Genomic DNA, 20,265 nt, shown 5'->3' with positions numbered 1-20,265 from the left:
GCTGTTTGCGGTAGGTGCACTTGATACAGCAGCCCTTGTGCCCGGAAGCCAAGGTGTTCCCATTTTGAACTATTTCATGTGTCTGAAGGTAGAACTCTGCTTACACGGCAAGCCCAGACACCAAATCAAGTGCAGCTATAGGCCTACAGCTTGCCAATCAGATATCCCAGATCACTGTGTCTGTACAGTTTCCTCGAGCCGTTAACTCGAACGCACAGCAAAGTTGATACTGAGATTTAAAAACTTGAACAACCATGACTAGAGAGAGACTCAATGAATACAGCAAATAGCTGCTGTTTTTATGTGTAAGTTCATGTTTAAATTGTTATTCATCACTGTCAACACCTTTTGTAAGCCATAAAATATGTGTTCTCCCTACTTCCACTCACGCTACAACCAGCACTGCAGCTGCAATGAATGAGTAGCAACGTGTTTCAATAAGCTTGTGTTGTTATTATTAGAGCCTTGAGACTTTTTTAATATCGGGGAAAATGTCACTTTCTATAGTCATAGGAGTAATAACATGAATTGGTGTATGAGGCAGAAATAATGCAGTGCGACTTGAGTTTTGCCATCAGCTGGAAGACTGTGTTCTCTTTTCCTTAGCGGAGAGAAGGAAGGCAGAGGGGCGGGTGAGAGGCAGCCTCACCCCTGCTCCCTCCCCTCAGACTGATCATCAGATGTTGGCCATCAGTCCAGCAAAAATAAAAAGAAGCACTATTATGCTCACTTAGCTGTGCCTCATAAGTAATACAACAAATTGTCTATTACCAGTGTGATTATATACCTAATAAAAAAATATATACAGTTAGGTTGGAGTTATTAAAACACATTTTTCAACCACTCCACAAATTTCTTGTTAACAAACTATTGTTTTGGCAAGTCGGTTAGGAAACCTACTTGTGTGCATGACACAAGTAATTTTTCCAACAATTGTTTACAGACAGATTATTTAACTTATAACTCACTGTATCACAATTCCAGTGGGTCAGTAAGTTACATACACTAAGTTGACTGTGCCTTTAAATAGCTAGGAAAATTCCAGAAAATTATGTCATAGCTTTAGAAGCTTCTGATAGGCTAATTTACATCATTTGAGTCAATTGGAGGTGTACCTGTGGATGTATTTCAAGGCCTACCTTCAAACTCAGTGCCTCTTTGCTTGACATCAGGGGAAAATCAAAGGAAATCAGCCAAGACCTCAGAAAAAGATTGTAGACCTCCACACGTCTGGTTCATCCTTGGGAGCAATTTCCAAACGCCTGAACGCCATGGTGTTTATACTCAAGTATAAACACCATGGGACCACGCAGCCATCATTCCGGTCAGGAAGAAGACTCGTTCTGTCTCCTAGAAATGAACATACTTTGGTGCAAAAAGTGCAAATCAATCCCAGAACAACAGCAAAGGACCTTGTGAAGATGCTGGAGGAAAAAGGTACAAAAGTATCTATATCCACAGTAAAACGAGTCCTATATCAACATAACCTGAAAGGCCGCTCAGCAAGGAAGAAGCCACTGCTCCAAAACCGCCATAAAAAAGACTACGGATTACAACTGCACATGGGGACAAATATCGTACTTTTGGAGAAATGTCCTCTGTTCTGATGAAACAAAAATAGAACTGTTTGGCCATAATGACCATCGTTATGTTTGGAGGAAAAAGGGGGAGGCTTGCAAGCCGAAAAACACCATCCCAACTATGAAGCATGGGGGTGGCAGCATCATGTTGTGGGGGTGCTTTGCCGCAGGACGGACTGGTGCACTTCACAAAATAGATGGCATCATGAGGGAGGAAAATTATGTGGATATATAGAAACAACATCTCAAGACATCAGTCAAGAAGTTAAAGCTTGGTCGCAAATGGGTCTTCCAAATGGACAATGACCCCAAGCATGCTTCCAAAGTCGTGGCAAAATGGCTTAAGGACAACAAAGTCAAGGTATTGGAGTGGCAATCACAAAGATCTGACCTCAATCCTATAGAAAATGTGTGGGCAGAACTGAAAAAGCATGTGCGAGCAAGGAGGCCTAAACACCTGACTCAGTTACACCAGGTCTGTCAGGAGGAATGGGCCAAAATTCACCCAACTTATTGTGGGAAGGTTGTGGAAGGCTACCCGAAAAGGTTGACCCAAGTTAATCAATTTAAAGGCAATGCTACCAAATACCAATTGAGTGTATGTAAACTTCTGTCCAACTGGGAATGTGATGAAAGAAATAAAAACTGAAATAAATCCTTCTCTCTACTATTATTCTGACATTTAACATTCTTAAAATGAAGTGGTGATCCTAACTGACCTAAGACAGGGAATTTTTACTAGGATTAAATGCCAGGAATCGTTTAAAACTGAGTTTAAATGTATTTGGCTAATGTGTATGTAAACTACTGACTGTTTATACATTCAAAATCATCTGAGAAGAATAACATTGGCAGGGAAGTTCAAACATAGCCAACATGCAGCGATAATGTATTGGGCCTATAATCTACTGCACAACCCTCATTGCTTCAGATCTGTTTTCAATTGGTTATTGTTGCATAGGCTTAAGATCTCAACTTGCATTTTGACTCAGAAAGTGATCTTGACTTAAAAAAGGTTGGTGACCACTGCTCTAGGGTTAGAAATGCTAACTCAACTTCATATTTGTGAACTAAACAGCGAGAGTCATCTTTGAGGTGTTATTGAAATACACTATGTGGACACCTGCTTGTCGAACATCTCATTCCACAATCATGTGCATTAATATGGAGTTGACCCCCCCCCCCCCTTTTCTGCTATAACTGCCTCCACTCTTCTGGGAAGGCTTTCTACTAGATGTTGTAATATTGCTGCGAGGACTTGCTTCCATTCAGCCACAAGAACATTAGTGAGGTCGGCACTGATGTTGGGCGATTAGGCCTGGCTCGCAGTCGGCGTTCCACTTCATCCCAAAGGTGTTCGATGGGGTTGAGGTCAGGGTTCTGTGCAGGCCACACCGATCTCGGCAAACCATTTCTGTATGGACCCTGCTTTGTGCACGTGGGCATTGTCATGCTGAAACAGGAAAAGGCCTTCCCCAAACTGTTGCCACAACGTTGGAAGCACAGAATCATCTACAATATCATTGTATGCTCTAGCGTTGAGATTTCCCTTAATTTTCCTAAGGGGCTTAGCCCGTGACCATGAAAAACAGCCCCAGACCATTATTCCTCCTCCACCAAACTTTACAGTTGGCACTATGCATTGAGGCAGGTACCGATGGCGGCAAGCTTTCCACCACTCCAGCTGACGCTTGGCATTGCGCATGGTGATCTTAGGCTGCTCGGCCATTGAAACCCATTTCATGAAGCTCCAGACGAACAGTTGTTGTGCTGACGTTGCTTCCGGAGTCACTTTGGACCTCGATACTCTGCAGTCCCCTTCTGTGAGCTTGTGTGGGCTACCACTTCACGGCTGAGCCGTTGTTGCTCCTTGACATTTTCACTTCACAATAACAGGATTTACAATTGACCTTGGAAGTTCTAGCAGGGCAGAAACTTGACAAACTGACTTCTTGGAAAGGTGGCATCCTATGACGGTGCCATGTTGAAAGTCACCGAGCTCTTCCATGCGGGCCATTCTATTGCCCATGTTCCCTATGGAGATTGCATGGCTGTGTGCTCGATTGTATACACCTGTCAGCAATGGGTGTGGCTGAAATAGCCGAATCCACTAATTTGAAGGGGTGTCCACATACTTTTGGCCTTGTGGTGTATATGGGAATTTCCAATAGTGGAATTCACAGAGTAAAAATGATATTTCTACTTCCTTGTGGAGTTCCTTATGTGATTCTAAATGGAATCCTGGCTGTGATTCTAAGCGGAAATGTGTTAATCCGTGTGAAACGATGAAGACATCCTTCCCTCTGCACAGGATGAGAGTTCCTGCCGTCAGTGGCCAAGTCTTATATAAGACATCAGTGGGGAGAAAGAGATAGCGAGGGAGAGATGTAGAGAGAGAGGGAGATTAATATAGAGATAGCACTTTCCCAGTAGTGTCATCCTCTCACTGTGTCCTGCCAGTCTTACAGCAGTGCATAGAAGTGCTATCTGATGATGCTAGAGTTTGCTAACTTTGTTCTGATTAAGCCTGGATGATGTAACTGTTCATATCCATTTTCTGCTTGGGGTTCTTCTGGGTGACCTACATACATCCTCACAAAGTTCTACAGCTGCACCATTGAGAGCATCTTGGCTGACTGCATCACTGCTTGCCTTGGTATGGCAACAGCATTGCCTTCCATCGCATGGCACTACAGAGGGTGGTACAGAAGGCCCAGTACATCACTGGGGCCGAACTCCCTGCCATCCAGGACTTCTATATCAGGCGGTGTGAAAGGAAGGTCCGGACATTTTTGACAATGAGGACCTTTATCTACTTCCCCATAGTCAGATGAACTTGTGCATACCATTTTTATGTCTCTGCTTGTGGTTTGAAGGAAGTAGCTAACTAGCGCTGGCATAATTGCTAAATAGTATTAGCGCAATAACTGGAGGTTTATGGGTATCTGAAAGCATGCTAGCGAAACTACCTCTAACTTCCTTCATACTGGACACAGAGAAATGGTATCCACAAGTTCATCTGACTCTGGCGAAGTTGCCAAAATCCCCAAAATCCCCAAATATTCCTTTAAAGACTCCAACCACCCAAGAAATAGACTATTCTCTCTGCTTCCGCACGGCAAGCATTACCGATGCATCAAGTCTGACACCAACAGGCTCCTGAACAGCTTCTATCCCCAAGCCATAAGACTGCTAAATAGCCAACAAAATTGCTCCACAGACTATCTGAGTTGACCCTAGATTTTTTGCACTGACTCTATGCACACTCACAAGACTCTACATACAGGACACACACACACACACACACACACACACACACACACACACACACACACACACACACACACACACACACACACACACACACACACACACACACACACACACACACACACACACATACAGTATGCTCCTGCTACTCTATTTATCATACATCATGACAGCTAGTCACCTTACCCCTATACTGTACCTATCTATCTATACCACTCCAGTATCCCTCCACATAGTAAATATGGTATTGGAACTGACCCTGTATATAGCTAGCTTACTTTCTCGTGTTTTTCTTATTTGAATTTCTCATGTTTTTGTTCTACTGTATGTCTCTTTCTGTACTATATAGATATTGATTTCTACATTGGGTTTAGAGCTTGCAAGAAAGGCATTTCACTGTACTTGTGACGTGACATTAAAACTTGAAACTTGATAGTTCAAACACGACTGTGTGTGTTTGTGTGTGTTCGTTCGTTTGTGTTTGTGTGTTTTTTGTGTGTGTCTTTGTGCGTGTGTGTACTAACTTATCGTGTCCCTATTACATGTGCAATCTACGCCCTGCCATCGGACCGATAATTTACTTCACAGCACCATAGAGTAGTCCTAACAAAGACACAACAAAACCCTCCTCAGCTGCTCTTATCTCTTTAGCAACACATGCTAACCGTTTTGTGTTGCACCTCTTTGTATTTCAATCCCATTGTTTAGTACACATGCTAACCGCTTCTGCCCTATTGCGTCGCCATCGTTAGCAACACATACAAACCGGTTTGTCTCTACTTCTTTGTGTGTTGCAGTGCCGTCATTCTGGGGGCTAGTGAACTCAGCTTGGAACCTGTGCTCCGTGGGGAAGAGGCAGTCTCCCGTCAACATCGAGACCAGCCACATGATCTTTGACCCCTTCCTCACGCCCATCCGGCTCAACACGGGAGGACGCAAGGTAAACAAACACTCAACAATGGTACTCTCAGAGTGTGTACCAAATAGCACCCTCTTCCTATATTCCTATACAGTGTACTACTTTTGACCAGGGCCTGAGTCCGAAATGGCACCCTATTCCCTATATAGTGCACTGGTCAAAAGTAGTGCTTTACATCCATAATAGGGTGCTATTTCAGACCCAGCATTATTGTCTGGGGTGATGGATGTCGCTGCATTGTCGGTTCCTCACTGCTTTGTTTGGGACGCCTCGAGTTTGTGGGACTATTGTGTGGTTCTATAATGCTGTTGTATGGTTTGTTTGGCAACTAGCCATGTACAGATCTCTGATCAATGTTGCTGGCTTAAACGCTTCACTTTTTCTATCCCGGTGAACAAAGTCAGTTGTTTGTCACAGTTTTTTTTTTTTACAGAGACAGATGGCATTGGATCAACTCTACATTGGCTGGATATTACCATAATACATATTGGTTCACACACACAACACAAACACAGTAATATGTTACCGGAATAGAGGCCTATACAGGACAAAATATATATTTTATATGAAATCCGTTGTGAGGTGGAACCACAAAACGACGTAAACATAAACACACATACACAGACACATGAATTAGCCACATAGATACAGTGGGGAGAACAAGTATTTGATACACTGCCGATTTTGCAGGTTTTCCTACTTACAAAGCATGTAGAGGTCTGTAATTTTTATCATAGGTACACTTCAACTGTGAGAGACGGAATCTAAAAATCCAGAAAATCACATTGTATGATTTTTAAGTAATTAATTTGCATTTTATTGCATGACATAAGTATTTGATACATCAGAAAAGCAAAACTTAATATTTGGTACAGAAACCTTTGTTTGCAATTACAGAGATCATACGTTTCCTGTAGTTCTTGACCAGGTTTGCACACACTGCAGCAGGGATTTTGGCCCACTCCTCCATACAGACCTTCTCCAGATCCTTCAGGTTTCGGGGCTGTCGCTGGACAATACGGACTTTCAGCTCCCTCCAAAGATTTTCTATTGGGTTCAGGTCTGGAGACTGGCTAGGCCACTCCAGGACCTTGAGATGCTTCTTATGGAGCCACTCCTTAGTTGCCCTGGCTGTGTGTTTCGGGTCGTTGTCATGCTGGAAGACCCAGCCACAACCCATCTTCAATGCTCTTACTGAGGGAAGGAGGTTGTTGGCCAAGATCTCGCAATACATGGCCCCATCCATCCTCCCCTCAATACGGTGCAGTCGTCCTGTCCCCTTTGCAGAAAAGCATCCCCAAAGAATGATGTTTCCACCTCCATGCTTCACGGTTGGGATGGTGTTCTTGGGGTTGTACTCATCCTTCTTCTTCCTCCAAACACAGCGAGTGGAGCTCAGACCAAAAATCTCTATTTTTGTCTCATCAGACCACATGACCTTCTCCCATTCCTCCTCTGGATCATCCAGATGGTCATTGGCAAACTTCAGACGGGCCTGGACATGCGCTGGCTTGAGCAGGGGGACCTTGCGTGCGCTGCAGGATTTTAATCCATGACGGTGTAGTGTGTTACTAATGGTTTTCTTTGAGACTGTAGTCCCAGCTCTCTTCAGGTCATTGACCAGGTCCTGCCGTGTAGTTCTGGGCTGATCCCTCACCTTCCTCATGATCATTGATGCCCCACGAGGTGAGATCTTGCATGGAGCCCCAGACCGAGGGTGATTGACCATCATCTTGAACTTCTTCCATTTTCTAATAATTGCGCCAACAGTTGTTGCCTTCTCACCAAGCTGCTTGCCTATTGTCCTGTAGCCCATCCCAGCCTTGTGCAGGTCTACAATTTTATCCCTGATGTCCTTACACAGCTCTCTGGTCTTGGCCATTGTGGAGAGGTTGGAGTCTGTTTGATTGAGTGTGTGGACAGGTGTAACGTCCTGACCAGAGTTCTTATGTGTTTTGCTTGTTTAGTGTTGGTCAGGACGTGAGCTGGGTGGGAATTCTATGTTGGGTGTCTAGTTCGTCTGTTTCTGTGTTCAGCCTAATATGGTTCTCAATCAGAGACAGCTGTCAATCGTTGTCCCTGATTGAGAATCATATATAGGTGGCTTGTTTTGTGTTGGGGATTGTGGGTGGTTGTTTCCTGTGTCAGTGTTTGTGCCACACAGGACTGTGACGGTTAGTTCGTTTGTTATTTTGTATCCTGTCTATGTCTAACGTTAGTAGCTTGTGTATTGCACTTTCGTTTGTAGCTTCACGGTCGTTTGTTGTTTTGTATTAGTTTGTCAGTATCTTGTCTTTGTGTTTATTAAATTCATGGAAAATTACCACGCTGCACATTGGTCCTCCGATCCTTCTCTCCTCTCCTCGTCCGAGGAGGAGGAGGAGCTAGACTGCCGTTACAGAACCACCCACCTAACTCGGACCAAGCAGCGTGAGTACGAGCAGCAGCGGCCTACTACACAGGAATCCTGGACATGGGAGGAAATTCTGGAGGGTAAAGGACACTGGGCTCACATTGGAGAATATCTCCGCTCTCGGGAAGAGATGGAGGCAGCTAAAGCCCAGGAGTGGTGGTATGAGGAGGCAGCACGTAAGCGAGGCTGGAAACCCGAGAGGAAATCCCAAAAATGTCTTGGGGGGGGGGGGGATAAAGGGTAGTGTGGCGAAGTCAGGTAGGAGACCTGCGCCCACTTCCCATGCTTACCGTGGAGAGCGGGAGTACGGGCAGACACCGTGTTATGCGGAAGAGCGCACGGTGTCTCCTGTACGTGTGCATAGCCCGGTGCGGGTTATTCCACCTCCCCGCACTGGGCGGGCTAGATGGAGCATTGAGCCAAGTGCCATGAAGCCGGCTCAACATATCTGGCCTCCAGTACGTCTCCTCGGGCCGGTGTACATGGCACCAGCCTTACGTATGGTGTCCCCGGTTCGCCAACACAGCCCAGTGCGGGTTATTCCACCTCCCCGCACTGGACGGGCTACGGGGAGCATTCAACCAGGTAAGGTTGGGCAGGCTCGGTGCTCAAGGGAGCCAGTACGCCTGCACGGTCCGGTATATCCGGCGCCACTTTCCCGCCCCAGCCCAGTACCACCAGTGCCTACACCACGCACCAGGCTTCTAGTGCGTCTCCAGAGCCCTGTTCCTCCTCCACGCACTCTCCCTGTGGTGCGTGTCTCCAGCCCAGTGCCTCCAGTTCCGGCACCACGCATCAAGCCTCCTGTGCGTCTCCAGAGCCATGTACGCACTGTTCCTTCTCCCCGCACTCGCCCTGAGGTGCGTGCCCTCAGTCCGGTACCACCAGTTCCGGCACCACGCACCAGGCCTATAGTGCGCTTTGAGAAACCAGTGTGCCCTGTTCCTGCTCCCCGCACTAGCCTTGAGGTGCGTGTCTCCAGTCCGGTACCACCAGTTCCGGCACCACGCACCAGGCCTACTGTGCGCCTCAGCAGGTCAGAGTCGGCCATCTGCCCAACGCCGCCTGCACTGCTCGTCTGCTCAACGCCACCTGCACTGCTCGTCTGCCCAGCGCCGTCTGAGCCATCTGTCTGCCCAGCGCCGTCTGAGCCATCCGTCTGCCCAGCGCCGTCTGAGCCATCCGTCTGCCCAGCGCCGTCTGAGCCATCCGTCTGCCCAGCGCCGTCTGAGCCATCCGTCTGCCCAGCGCCGTCTGAGCCATCCGTCTGCCCAGCGCCGTCTGAGCCATCCGTCTGCCCAGCGCCGTCTGAGCCATCCGTCTGCCCAGCGCCGTCTGAGCCATCCGTCTGCCCAGCGCCGTCTGAGCCATCCGTCTGCCCAGCGCCGTCTGAGCCATCTGTCTGCCCAGCGCCGTCTGAGCCATCCGTCTGCCACGAGCCATTAGAGCCGCCCGTCTGTCCCGAGCCATTAGAGCCGTCCGTCAGTCAGGAGCCGCTAGAGCCGTCCGTCAGTCAGGAGCTGCCAGAGCCGCCAGCCAGTCAGGAGCTGCCAGAGCCGCCAGCCAGTCAGGAGCTGCCAGAGCCGCCAGCCAGTCAGGAGCTGCCAGAGCCGCCAGCCAATCAGGAGCTGCCAGCCAATCAGGAGCTGCCAGAGCTGCCCTCCAGTCATGAGCTGCCCTTCAGTCATGAGCTGCCCTTCAGTCATGAGCTGCCCTACAGTCATGAGCTGCCCTACAGTCATGAGCTGCCCTACAGTCATGAGCTGCCCTCCAGTCATGAGCTACCCTACAGTCATGAGCTGCCACTCAGTCCGGAGCTGCCATTCAGTCCGGAGCTGCCATTCAGTCCGGAGCTGCCATTCAGTCCGGAGCTGCCATTCGTCCTGAGCTGCCTCTCTGTCCTGAGCTACCTCTCTGTCCTGAGCTACCTCTCTGTCCTGAGCTACCTCTCTGTCCTGAGCTACCTCTCTGTCCTGAGCTACCTCCTAAATCATGTGGGGGCCTTGGGGAGGATTCTTAGGCCAAGGTCGTGGGCGAGGGTCGCCACTCAAAGGACGCTAAGGAGGGGGACAAAGACAGTGGTGGAGTGGTGTCCTCGTCCACCGCCGGAGCCGCCACCGCGGACAGATGCCCACCCAGACCCTCCCCTTGAGTTTTAGGGGTGCGTTCGGAGTCCGCACCTCAGGGGGGGGGGGGGGGGGTACTGTAACGTCCTGACCAGAGTGTCTTATGTGTTTTGCTTGTTTAGTGTTGGTCAGGACGTGAGCTGGGTGGGAATTCTATGTTGGGTGTCTAGTTCGTCTGTTTCTGTGTTCAGCCTAATATGGTTCTCAATCAGAGACAGCTGTCAATCGTTGTCCCTGATTGAGAATCATATATAGGTGGCTTGTTTTGTGTTGGGGATTGTGGGTGGTTGTTTCCTGTGTCAGTGTTTGTGCCACACAGGACTTTGACGGTTAGTTTGTTTGTTATTTTGTATCCTGTCTATGTCTAACGTTAGTAGCTTGTGTATTGCACTTTCGTTTGTAGCTTCACGGTCGTTTGTTGTTTTGTATTAGTTTGTCTACATGCTTTGTAAGTAGGAAAATCTGCAAAATCGACAGTGTATCAAATACTTGTTCTCCCCACTGTATACATATTTTTTTAATTTAATTTATTTCACGTTTATTTAACCAGGTCGGCCAGTTGAGAACAAGTTCTAATTTACAACTGCGACCTGGCCAAGATAAAGCAAAGCAGTGCGACAGAAACAACAACACATAGTTGCAATTCATTCCAGTCATTGGCAGCAGAGGACTGGAAGGAAAGGCGGCCAAAGGAAGTTTTGGCTTTGGGGATGACTAGTGAAATATACCTGCTGGAGCGCGTGCTACGGGTGGGTGTTGCTATGGTGACCAGTGAGCTGAGATAAGACAGGGCTTTACCTAGCAAAGACTTATAGATGACCTGGAGCCAGTGGGTTCGGCGACGAATATGTAGTGATGGCCAGCCAACGAGAGCATACTGTAACGCTCGTCTTCGGGTGAAAGAGAGGAGGACCAAGGCGCAGCGTTGTAAATGTTCATGATGATGAATTTTAATGCTAATCCAACAAACAGAACACTACAAAATACAAAACAACAAACGACGTGAACAAACGAACGAAACAGTACCGTGTGGCGAACAAACACTGACACGTCAACAAACACCCACAACTCAAAAGTGAAACCCAGGCTACCTAAGTATGATTCTCAATCAGGGACAACGATTGACAGCTGCCACTGATTGAGAAACATACCAGGCCGAACTCAAAACCCCAACATAGAAAAACACACATAGACTACCCACTCAGCTCACGTCCTGACCAACACTAAAACAAAGAAAACACAAAAGAACTATGGTCAGAACGTGACACATACAGGTCGCAGTGGTGGGTAGTATATGGGGCTTTGGTGACAAAACGGATGGCACTGTGATAGACAACATCCAGTTTGCTGAGTAGAGAGTTGGAGGCTATTTTGTAAATTACATCGCTGAAGTCAAGGATCGGTAGGATAGTCAGTTTTACGAGGGTATGTTTGGCAGCATGAGTGAAGGAGGCTTTGTTGCGAAATAGGAAGCCGATTCTAGATTTAATTTTGGATTGGAGATGCTTGATGTGAGTCTGGAAGGAGAGTTTACAGTCTAACCAGACACCTACAGTAGGTATTTGCAGTTGTCCACATATTCTAGGTCAGAACAGTCGTGCGGGAGGGTGCAGGCAGTAATTGGTTGAAGAGCATGCCACGGAAGGAGTGTTGTATGGCGTTGAAGCTCGTTTTGGAGGTTTGTTAGCACAGTGTCCAAAGAAGGGCCAGATGTATACAGAATAGTGTCGTCTGCGTAGAGGTGGATCAGAGAATCACCAGCAGCAAGAGCAACATCATTGATAAATACAGGGAAAGAGTACGGGGTGAATTGAACCCCATGGCAACCCAATAGAGACTGCCAGAGGTCCGGACAACAGGCCCTCCGATTTGACACACTGAACTCTATCTGAGAAGTAGTTGGTGAACCAGTTGAGGAGGTCATTTAAGAAGCCAAGGCTATTGAGTCTGCCGATAAGAATGTGGTGATTGAAAGAGTCGAAAGCCTTGGCCAGGTCGATGAAGACGGCTGCACAGTACCGTCTTTTATCGATGGCGTTTATGATATCGTTTAGGACCTTGAGCGTGGCTGAGGTGCACCCATGACCAGCTCGGAAACCAGATTGCATAGTGGAGAAGGTACGGTGGGTCGGTGATCTGTTTGTTAACTTGGCTTTCGAAGATTTTAGAAAGGCAGGGCAGGATGGATATAGGTCTATAACAGTTTAGGTCTAGAGTGTCTCCCCCTTTGAAGAGGGGGATGACCGCTGCAACTTTCCAATTTTAGGGGATCTCAGACGATACGAAAGAAAAGTTGAATAGGCTAGTATAGGGGTTGCAACAATTTTGGCGGATAATTTTATGAAGAGAGGGTCTAGATTCTCTAGCCCAGCTGATATGTAGGGATCCAGATTTTGCAGCTCTTTCAGAACAACAGCTGTCTGGATTTGGGTGTTGGGGGGGGTGCTGAGATGTTGGCCGGGGTAGGGGTAGCCAGGTGAAAAGCATGGCCAGCCGTAGGAAAATGCTTATTGAAATTCTCGATTATTGTAGATTTATCAGTGGTGACAGTGTTTCCTATCCCCAGTGCATTGGGCAGCTGGGAGCAGGTGCTCTTATTCTCCATGGACTTTACAGTGTCCCAAAACTTTTTGGAATTAGTGCAACAGGAAACAAATTTCTGTTTGAAAAAGCTAGCCTTAGCTTTCCTAACTGACTGAGTATATTGGTTCCTGACGTCCCTGAAAAGTTGCATATTGCGGGGGCTATTCGATGCTAATGCAGAACGCCACAGGATGTTTTTTTCCCCAGAGCAGTCAAGTCTAGGGTGAACCAAGGGCTTTATCTGTTCTTAGTTCTAAATTTGAATGGGGCATGCTTATTTAAGATGGTGAGGAAAGCACTTTTGAAGAGCAACCAGGCATCCTCTACTGACGGGATGAGGTCAATATCCTTCCAGGATACCTGGGCCAAGTCGATTAGAAGGGCCTCCTCGCTGAAGTGTTTTAGGGAGCGTTTGACAGTGATGAGGGGTGGTTGTTTGACCGCGGACCCATTACGCACACAGGCATTGAGGCAGTGATCGCTGAGATCCTGGTTGAAGACAGCAGAGGTGTATTTAGAGGGCAAGTTGGTCATGGATGATAGGGTGCCCATGGTTACGGATTTAGGGTTGTACCTGGTAGGTTCCTTGATAATTTGTGTGAGATTGAGGGCATCTAGCTTAAATTGTAGGATGGCTGGGGTGTTAAGCATGTCCCAGTTTAGGTCACCTAATAGTACGAATTCTGAAGATAGATGGGGGGCGATCAATTCACACATGGTGTCCAGGGCACAGCTGGGGGCTGAGGGGTGTCTATAGCAAGTGGCAACGGTGAGAGACTTGTTTCTGGAAAGGTGGATCTTTCAAAGTAGAAGCTCAAATTGTTTGGGCTCAGACCTGGATAGTATGACAGAACTCTGCAGGCTATCTCTGCAGTAGATTGCAACTCCGCCCCTTTTGGTAGTTCTATCTTGTCGGAAAATGTTATAGTTAGGGATGGACATTTCAGGATTTTTGGTGACCTTCCTAAGCCAGGATTCAGACACGGCTAGGACATCCGGGCTGGTGGAGTGTGCTAAAGCAGTGAATAAAACAAACTTAGGTAGGAGGCTTCTAATGTTAACATGCATGAAACCAAGGCTTTTACGGTTACAGAAGTCAACAAATGAGATCGCCTGGGGAATGGGAGTGGTGCTGGGGGCTGCAGGGCCTGGGTTAACCTGATTCAGACAGCTAGCAGGCCGGGGCTAGCAGGCTAGCAGATGGTCCTCATGGGGATGTCTCAACGGGAGTGCCTGTTGAAACCCCCTTGAACAGCTATGTTGGCAGACCAGTTGTGATGGATCGGCGGGGCTCTGTGTTGGCAGCAAAGGGTCCAGGCCAATTGGCAAAAGAGGTATTGAAGCCCAGGAATTGTCTGATGGATCTCTTCGGCTAGCCGGGAGATGGGCCTAGCTCGAGGCTAGCTCCAGGCTAACTGGTGCTTGCTTTGGGACAGAGAAGTTAGCCAGGAGTAGCCACTCGGATAGCAGCTAGCTAGCTGCGATTATTTGGTGTAAAGGTTCAGAGCTTCCGGTAGGAATCCAGGAGATGTGGTTGAGAAAAAGCAGACCCATATGCTCTGGGTTGATATCGCGCTGTACAGACTGGTAGGAATTGACCGGGCTGAGGCTGGCTGATGTCTTAGTTAACGGTGATGACTGCTAGCAGTGGCTAACTAGATACCATAGCGTACCGACAACAATAGCGCAGCGTTGTATCTAAATGCATACCCTGCCATATGATAACAGCAATTGCAGATGGGCTGTGTTCCAGAGCTCATGGATGCATGTTGAGATGATTACCATGATGAGGGTGTGTTTACATGCCAGGGTTACAGGTTTACCGCAGGGCCGTGACAGGAGCTGCAGGGGCATGGGCGCCCATACAGATTAGCCCAATGGCATGAGAGAAAGAGTGTAATCCACAACTACTCTGTTTAACTGGAGAAAGATAAATAGTAGACAGTAGAGGAGGGAGAGAAAGAAAGAAAGAAAGAGACATGGAGATAGATAAAAGAGGCCTGAGGGACAACTGTAATCCGATTCAGTGGCTAAACAATGTTATTACTTGTGTCATTATTGTTGGGAATGTAACTCCCATGCATTTGAGTGTTAGATGTTTTGAAATGGCACAATGAACTTCTATTAGGGAAAGGGGGATATCTAGTCAGTTGTACAACTGAAATGTGTCTTCCGCATTTAATCCAACCCCTCTGAATCAGAGAGGTGCAGGGGGCATATTCAGCACCCAGGAAACAGTGAGTTAAATGCCTTTCTCAGGGTTAGAACGACAGATGTTGACCTTGTCAGGTCAGGGATTCGATCCAGGAACCTTTCGGTTACTGGCCCAAAGCTCCTACCCGTCAGGCTACCTGCCATACTACCCATCTGTGGGTTCAGTTCAGATAAAGGTGAGTTTTGTATTACATTTGAAGCAGCACACAGGGCAAAGATATAGTGATGTAGGACCTGCTAGTTACTGCTCTTGTCAAACATGAGCCCTTTTGGCCGCTATGCGCATTTAGCTGATTCCTATTGTCACAGAAGTTCCTTCCTCTATGAACAATTTGGTAGTTTTGCCCTAAACTCCAGTGGAACTTTTTCATTCATCAAAGCCAAAGAAAGTTTTCAGAGACAGAGAAGTAAAAAGAAATGTAGGACTTTGTTGTCTCCGCCAGTTAATGTTCTCTGTTGTGTCTCCATCACTCGAAGCACCAGAGCTGTCTGCATTGGAACAGCCTACCTCACCTTGTCAATGCTGCTGAACACACACTCAAACACACACCTCTCTCTCTTTTCTTAAGGAAGATAAAAAAAGGAAATACAAAAGATTATCCCTCTGTTTGCACGGTCAGTCATGAGGCGAGATGGAGAGAGGTAGAGAGAGAGAAAGTGGAAGGACAGACAGACAGACAGACAGACAGACAGACAGACAGACAGACAGACAGACAGACAGACAGACAGACAGACAGACAGACAGACAGACAGACAGACAGACAGACAGACAGACAGACAGAGAGGTTAGAGAGCGAAAATGCAAACAAGAAAGAGAGAGAATGAGAAAGAGAGAGATACGACGTGTGTCCAATAATGTCAAACCCAATCTCCCTTTCCCTTCTCTTATTTCTCCTCCCCAGTACCAAAGTGATTAAATTCATTTGAAACCTCTTCAAATAATTGTGGCTCATCTACGCAGAGCAAATATTCAATTAATACTGACAATTTAAACAGTGTGATTCCTCCAGTCCGACGCACATGACCTTGATGCATGTCTCCCCTCCATTAATTATGCCTTCCATTCAGGGGTCGTCTCATTTCCTTTAACTATTCATTAGCTAGAGATACGGACAGAGCAGTGGAGGAGAGCGACCCATTAGGGAGTCAGAGATGAAGTTAAATCTTCTCTCTCTCTCTCTCTCTCTCTCCTTCTCTTTCTGTCTTTCTCTCTGCCTGTCTCTCTCTTTGTCTCTCTCTCTCTCGCTGTCTCACTATCTTACCCTCCTTATAGTGTCTGTTCATCTCTCTCTCTGTCCTGAATCAGTGAAGTGGAGGATTATATGTGGAGAAACCAAATGGTTAGTCCTCTTTTTGTCTTTGCTTTCGTTATTTTTCCAACAAGACATCTGTGAATAATCTATTTGTGCTGTGAAATGGGCCCCGCTTCTCAGTTTTACATTTGGGACACATTTCCCTGTCTGTTCTCCAGGCTTTGAAGTCAAACGTGATCTTTTGTGAATGTGTGTTGTGTAACTTCAGTAATCAGTTTCTGGCAGGTGGCTGTGGCTTTTTTGAGAAGCTGCTTCACTAACGCACAGATGATTTAAAGTTATAAAGTAGCGATAATTCATGCAAGTTTAAAGTTAGATAACATTGAAAACAGTGTATGTGATACATGCAATACTCTGTACCCAGTTTACAGGCCCTGACCCTATCCTAACCCGAGATAATCTAACCCTGACCTTAAAGACAATTATGGCATTTAATGTATTTTTAAAAGTGTTCATAGGTTCCCTATAGCCACCTGCAATTACAGGTGTTTATACTGTATTATGCACATAGGAGGCACTACCCTATCATGTCTGTGGGAGCTACAGACATGATGGGGTAGTGCATCACTCACAGATGTTTATTGCAGAGGACCAATCGCATTACCATCATACAAACAGATTCAATTATGCAAATTGCGGATTGAAATTAATTAGACACAAGCTTGGGTTGGCTGAGCCCATGCGAAGCTGTCACCATATCTCAAAGTGAGAGCCAGCTGCTTTGTCTGGTGGTCTGTCTGGGTGTCTGTCTGGGCAGGAATATCTTCAACATGCACTGTAACGGAAAACGTTCAATGATATGGTAATTTGGGGTATTATAAACACTCAAAAACTCTGAAACATTTTCCTGCAGCATACTGTAAATTATGGTACATTATAGGAAAATGTTGTGGGCGGGGCAAAGAGTTACTGTATTTGGAATGGTGCACTGTAAAAAAATAAAAATAATTTACACTAGAACCGCTGACCCCCCTTTAAGCTAATGAATAGTAATTCTGACTGCAACATTCTAACAGTGTAATTAATACATTTCATATATGCTATCGCAAAAATCTTCATGGAGTGACTTTGCTACAACTATGAAACAAAGGAGATAATCGTGGACTTCAGGAAACAGCAGAGGGAGCACCCCCTTTTCCACATCGACGGGACAGCAGTGGAGAAGGTGGAAAGTTCCTCGGCGTGCACATCACGGACAAACTGAAATGGTCCACTCACACAGACAGTGTAGTGAAGAAGGCTCAACAGCGCCTCTTCAACCTCAGGAAGCTGAAGAAATGTTGCTTGTCACCTAAAACCCTAACAAACTTTTACATATGCACATTTGAGAGCATCCTGTCGGGCTGTATCACTGCCTGGTATGGCAACTGCACCGCCCACAACCACAGGGCCCTCCAGAGGGTGGTGCGGTCTGCACAACGCATCACCGAGGGCAAACTACCTGCCCTCCAGGGCACCTACAGCACCCGATGTCACAGGAAGGCCAAACAGATCATCAAGGACAACAACCACCCGAGCCACTGCCTGTTCACCCCACTACCATACAGAAGGCGAGGTCAGTACAGGTGCATCAAAGCTGGGACCAAGAGACTGAAAAATAAAATAATCTCAAGGCCATCAGATTGTTAAACAACCATCACTAACACAGAGAGGCTGCTGCCTACATACAGACTTGAAATCATTGGCCACTTTAATAAATGGAACATTAGTCACTTTAATAATGCCACTTTAATAATGTTTACATATCTTGCATTTCTCATCTCATATGTATATACTGTTTTTCCTACCATTTTTGCATCTTGCCTAAGCCATTCGGTCATTGCTCATCCATATATTTACATGTTTATATTCTTATTCCATTCCTTTACTTAAATGTGTGTGTATTAGGTAGGTCTTGTGGAATAGTTTGATATTGATATATAGATATTGCTGCACTGTCAGAACTAGAAGCACAAGCATTTCGCTACACTCGCAATAACATCTGCTAACCATGTGTAGGTGGCCAATAAAATGTGATTTGATATGATTTGAAGCAAAAAGCATATGTGTTGGAGCACGGTAACAGCTTATTTTTATAATGACAAAAGGAAATACAAAAATACCCCAACCACCAAGACGCACGGTTAAGACGTGCGGTCAAATGATGAAAACATCAGTAGCCTAAACATCATTATGTGGCCTTGTCACGTTTCTGACCTTATTTCCTTTGTTTAGTCTTTATTTAGTTGGTCAGGACGTGAGTTGGGTGGGTATTATCTATGTTGTCTGTTTCTATGTGGGGTTTTCTCGTTTGGCCTGATATGGTTCTCAATCAGAGGCAGCTGTCATTCATTGTCTCTGATTGGGAACCATATTTAGGTAGCCTGTTTTCTGTTGGGGTTTGTGGGTGGTTGTCTATGTGTAGTGTTTGTGTCAGCACTATTGTTATTTAGCTTCACGGTTGTCACTTTGTTGTTTTTGTAGTGTTCAGTTTCTTTCATTAAATAATGACGAACACTTACCTCGCTGCGTATTGGTCCTCCGATCCTTCTCGCCTCTCCTCGTCAGATGAGGAGGACGAAGACAGCCGTGACAGGCCTTGATAAATAGTGAAACTCAGCACAAAGCAATAATGGCATTATAATGAATATAAGCATTGATACAACAGCAGTCAAAAATAGTAAATTATTATCAGCTCGTGCTTGTGTGCGTTATCACGCAATGGCATCAGTTGGATTTCATTTAGCTGTTATCCCTTGTCCTAACAGTTGACTTGAACAAGAAGATGGCGCTGTACTGGGTGGCTGCTGTTTTGCAAGCTCCGACACAAATTTGCTATTTTGTGATTATTTTGTTGATAATTTTGACTTTATTTTCACAAAATGTATCTGCTGTTATTTCTTACAACCGACAAGAACTTTTGAACATCAGATCAGCAGTTACTTACCCCAATTCTGAATTCAACTTTGACTCATCTGCCCTGAGTTCTCTCTGTAATTCTGACCCAATTTTGGGGTACCCAGGAGGAAACGCCGGCATTACAGAGACAAGAGGGGGGGATTAAGGCAAAGGGAAAACCGGCCACCTCTTCCTTCCATTCTACTGGCCAATGTACAGTCACTCGATAATAAGATGGATGACCTCCAATTGCGGATTTCTACCAACGGGACTGCCGAAACAGCAATATTCTTTGCTTTTCTGGCTCTCGGACCAAGATACCCCCCATGGCTATCCAACGCAATGGATTCTCCATTCACCGGGCGGACAAGACAGTGGAGTTGAGGAAATCGAGGGGGGGAGGTGTTTGCCTCTACATCAACTCCAACTGGTGTGCAAACTCCAGCACGGTGGAAGTGTCGACCCACTGTTCACCCGTCTTGGAATATCTGATTGTCAAATGCCGACCCTTTCCCTCCCGAGGGAGTTTTCAGCTGTTATCGTGACTGTTGTATAAATCAAATCAAATTGTATTTGTCACATGTTCCAAACACAACAGGTGTAGACCTTACCGGGAAATGCTTACTTACAAGCCCTTAATCTCTATTCCTTAAACTGCATTGTTGGTTATGAAAATATTTACTAAATAAACTAATGGAAAAAATGTAATAAAAAGTATCATAATAAAATAACAATAATGAGGCTATATACAGGGGGTACTGGTACCGAGTCAAGTTAGGTTAGCAGCAGTATAAAAACAAGGGGGGGGGGGGGGGGGGGGGTTCAATGTAAATAGTCAGGGTGGCCATTTGATTAATTGTTTAGCAGTCTTATGGCATGGGAGTAGAAGCTGTTAAGGAGCCTTTTGGACCTAGACTTGGCGCTCTGGTACCGCTTGCCGTTCGGTAACAGACAGAACAGTCTATGAATT

General features: G+C 46.2%; 1 protein-coding gene across 1 annotated transcript in view; it reads left to right on the top strand.

The window, feature by feature from the left end:
* Positions 1-20,265, top strand: part of LOC120030063 (carbonic anhydrase-related protein 10-like) — a gene marked incomplete at its 5' end in the record, with an annotated part of 274,054 nt that overhangs the window by 71,041 nt on the left and 182,748 nt on the right. Inside the window, one exon of the mRNA XM_038975383.1 lies at positions 5,648-5,790. Within this exon, the coding sequence (XP_038831311.1) occupies positions 5,648-5,790 (143 nt within the window). The remainder of the gene's footprint in view (positions 1-5,647; positions 5,791-20,265) is intronic.

This window comes from Salvelinus namaycush, chromosome 35, assembly GCF_016432855.1.
Source record: "Salvelinus namaycush isolate Seneca chromosome 35, SaNama_1.0, whole genome shotgun sequence".
NCBI lineage: Eukaryota > Metazoa > Chordata > Actinopteri > Salmoniformes > Salmonidae > Salvelinus > Salvelinus namaycush.
Note: the sequence above shows the minus strand (reverse complement) of the source record. Positions and strands in the feature narration are given on the sequence as shown.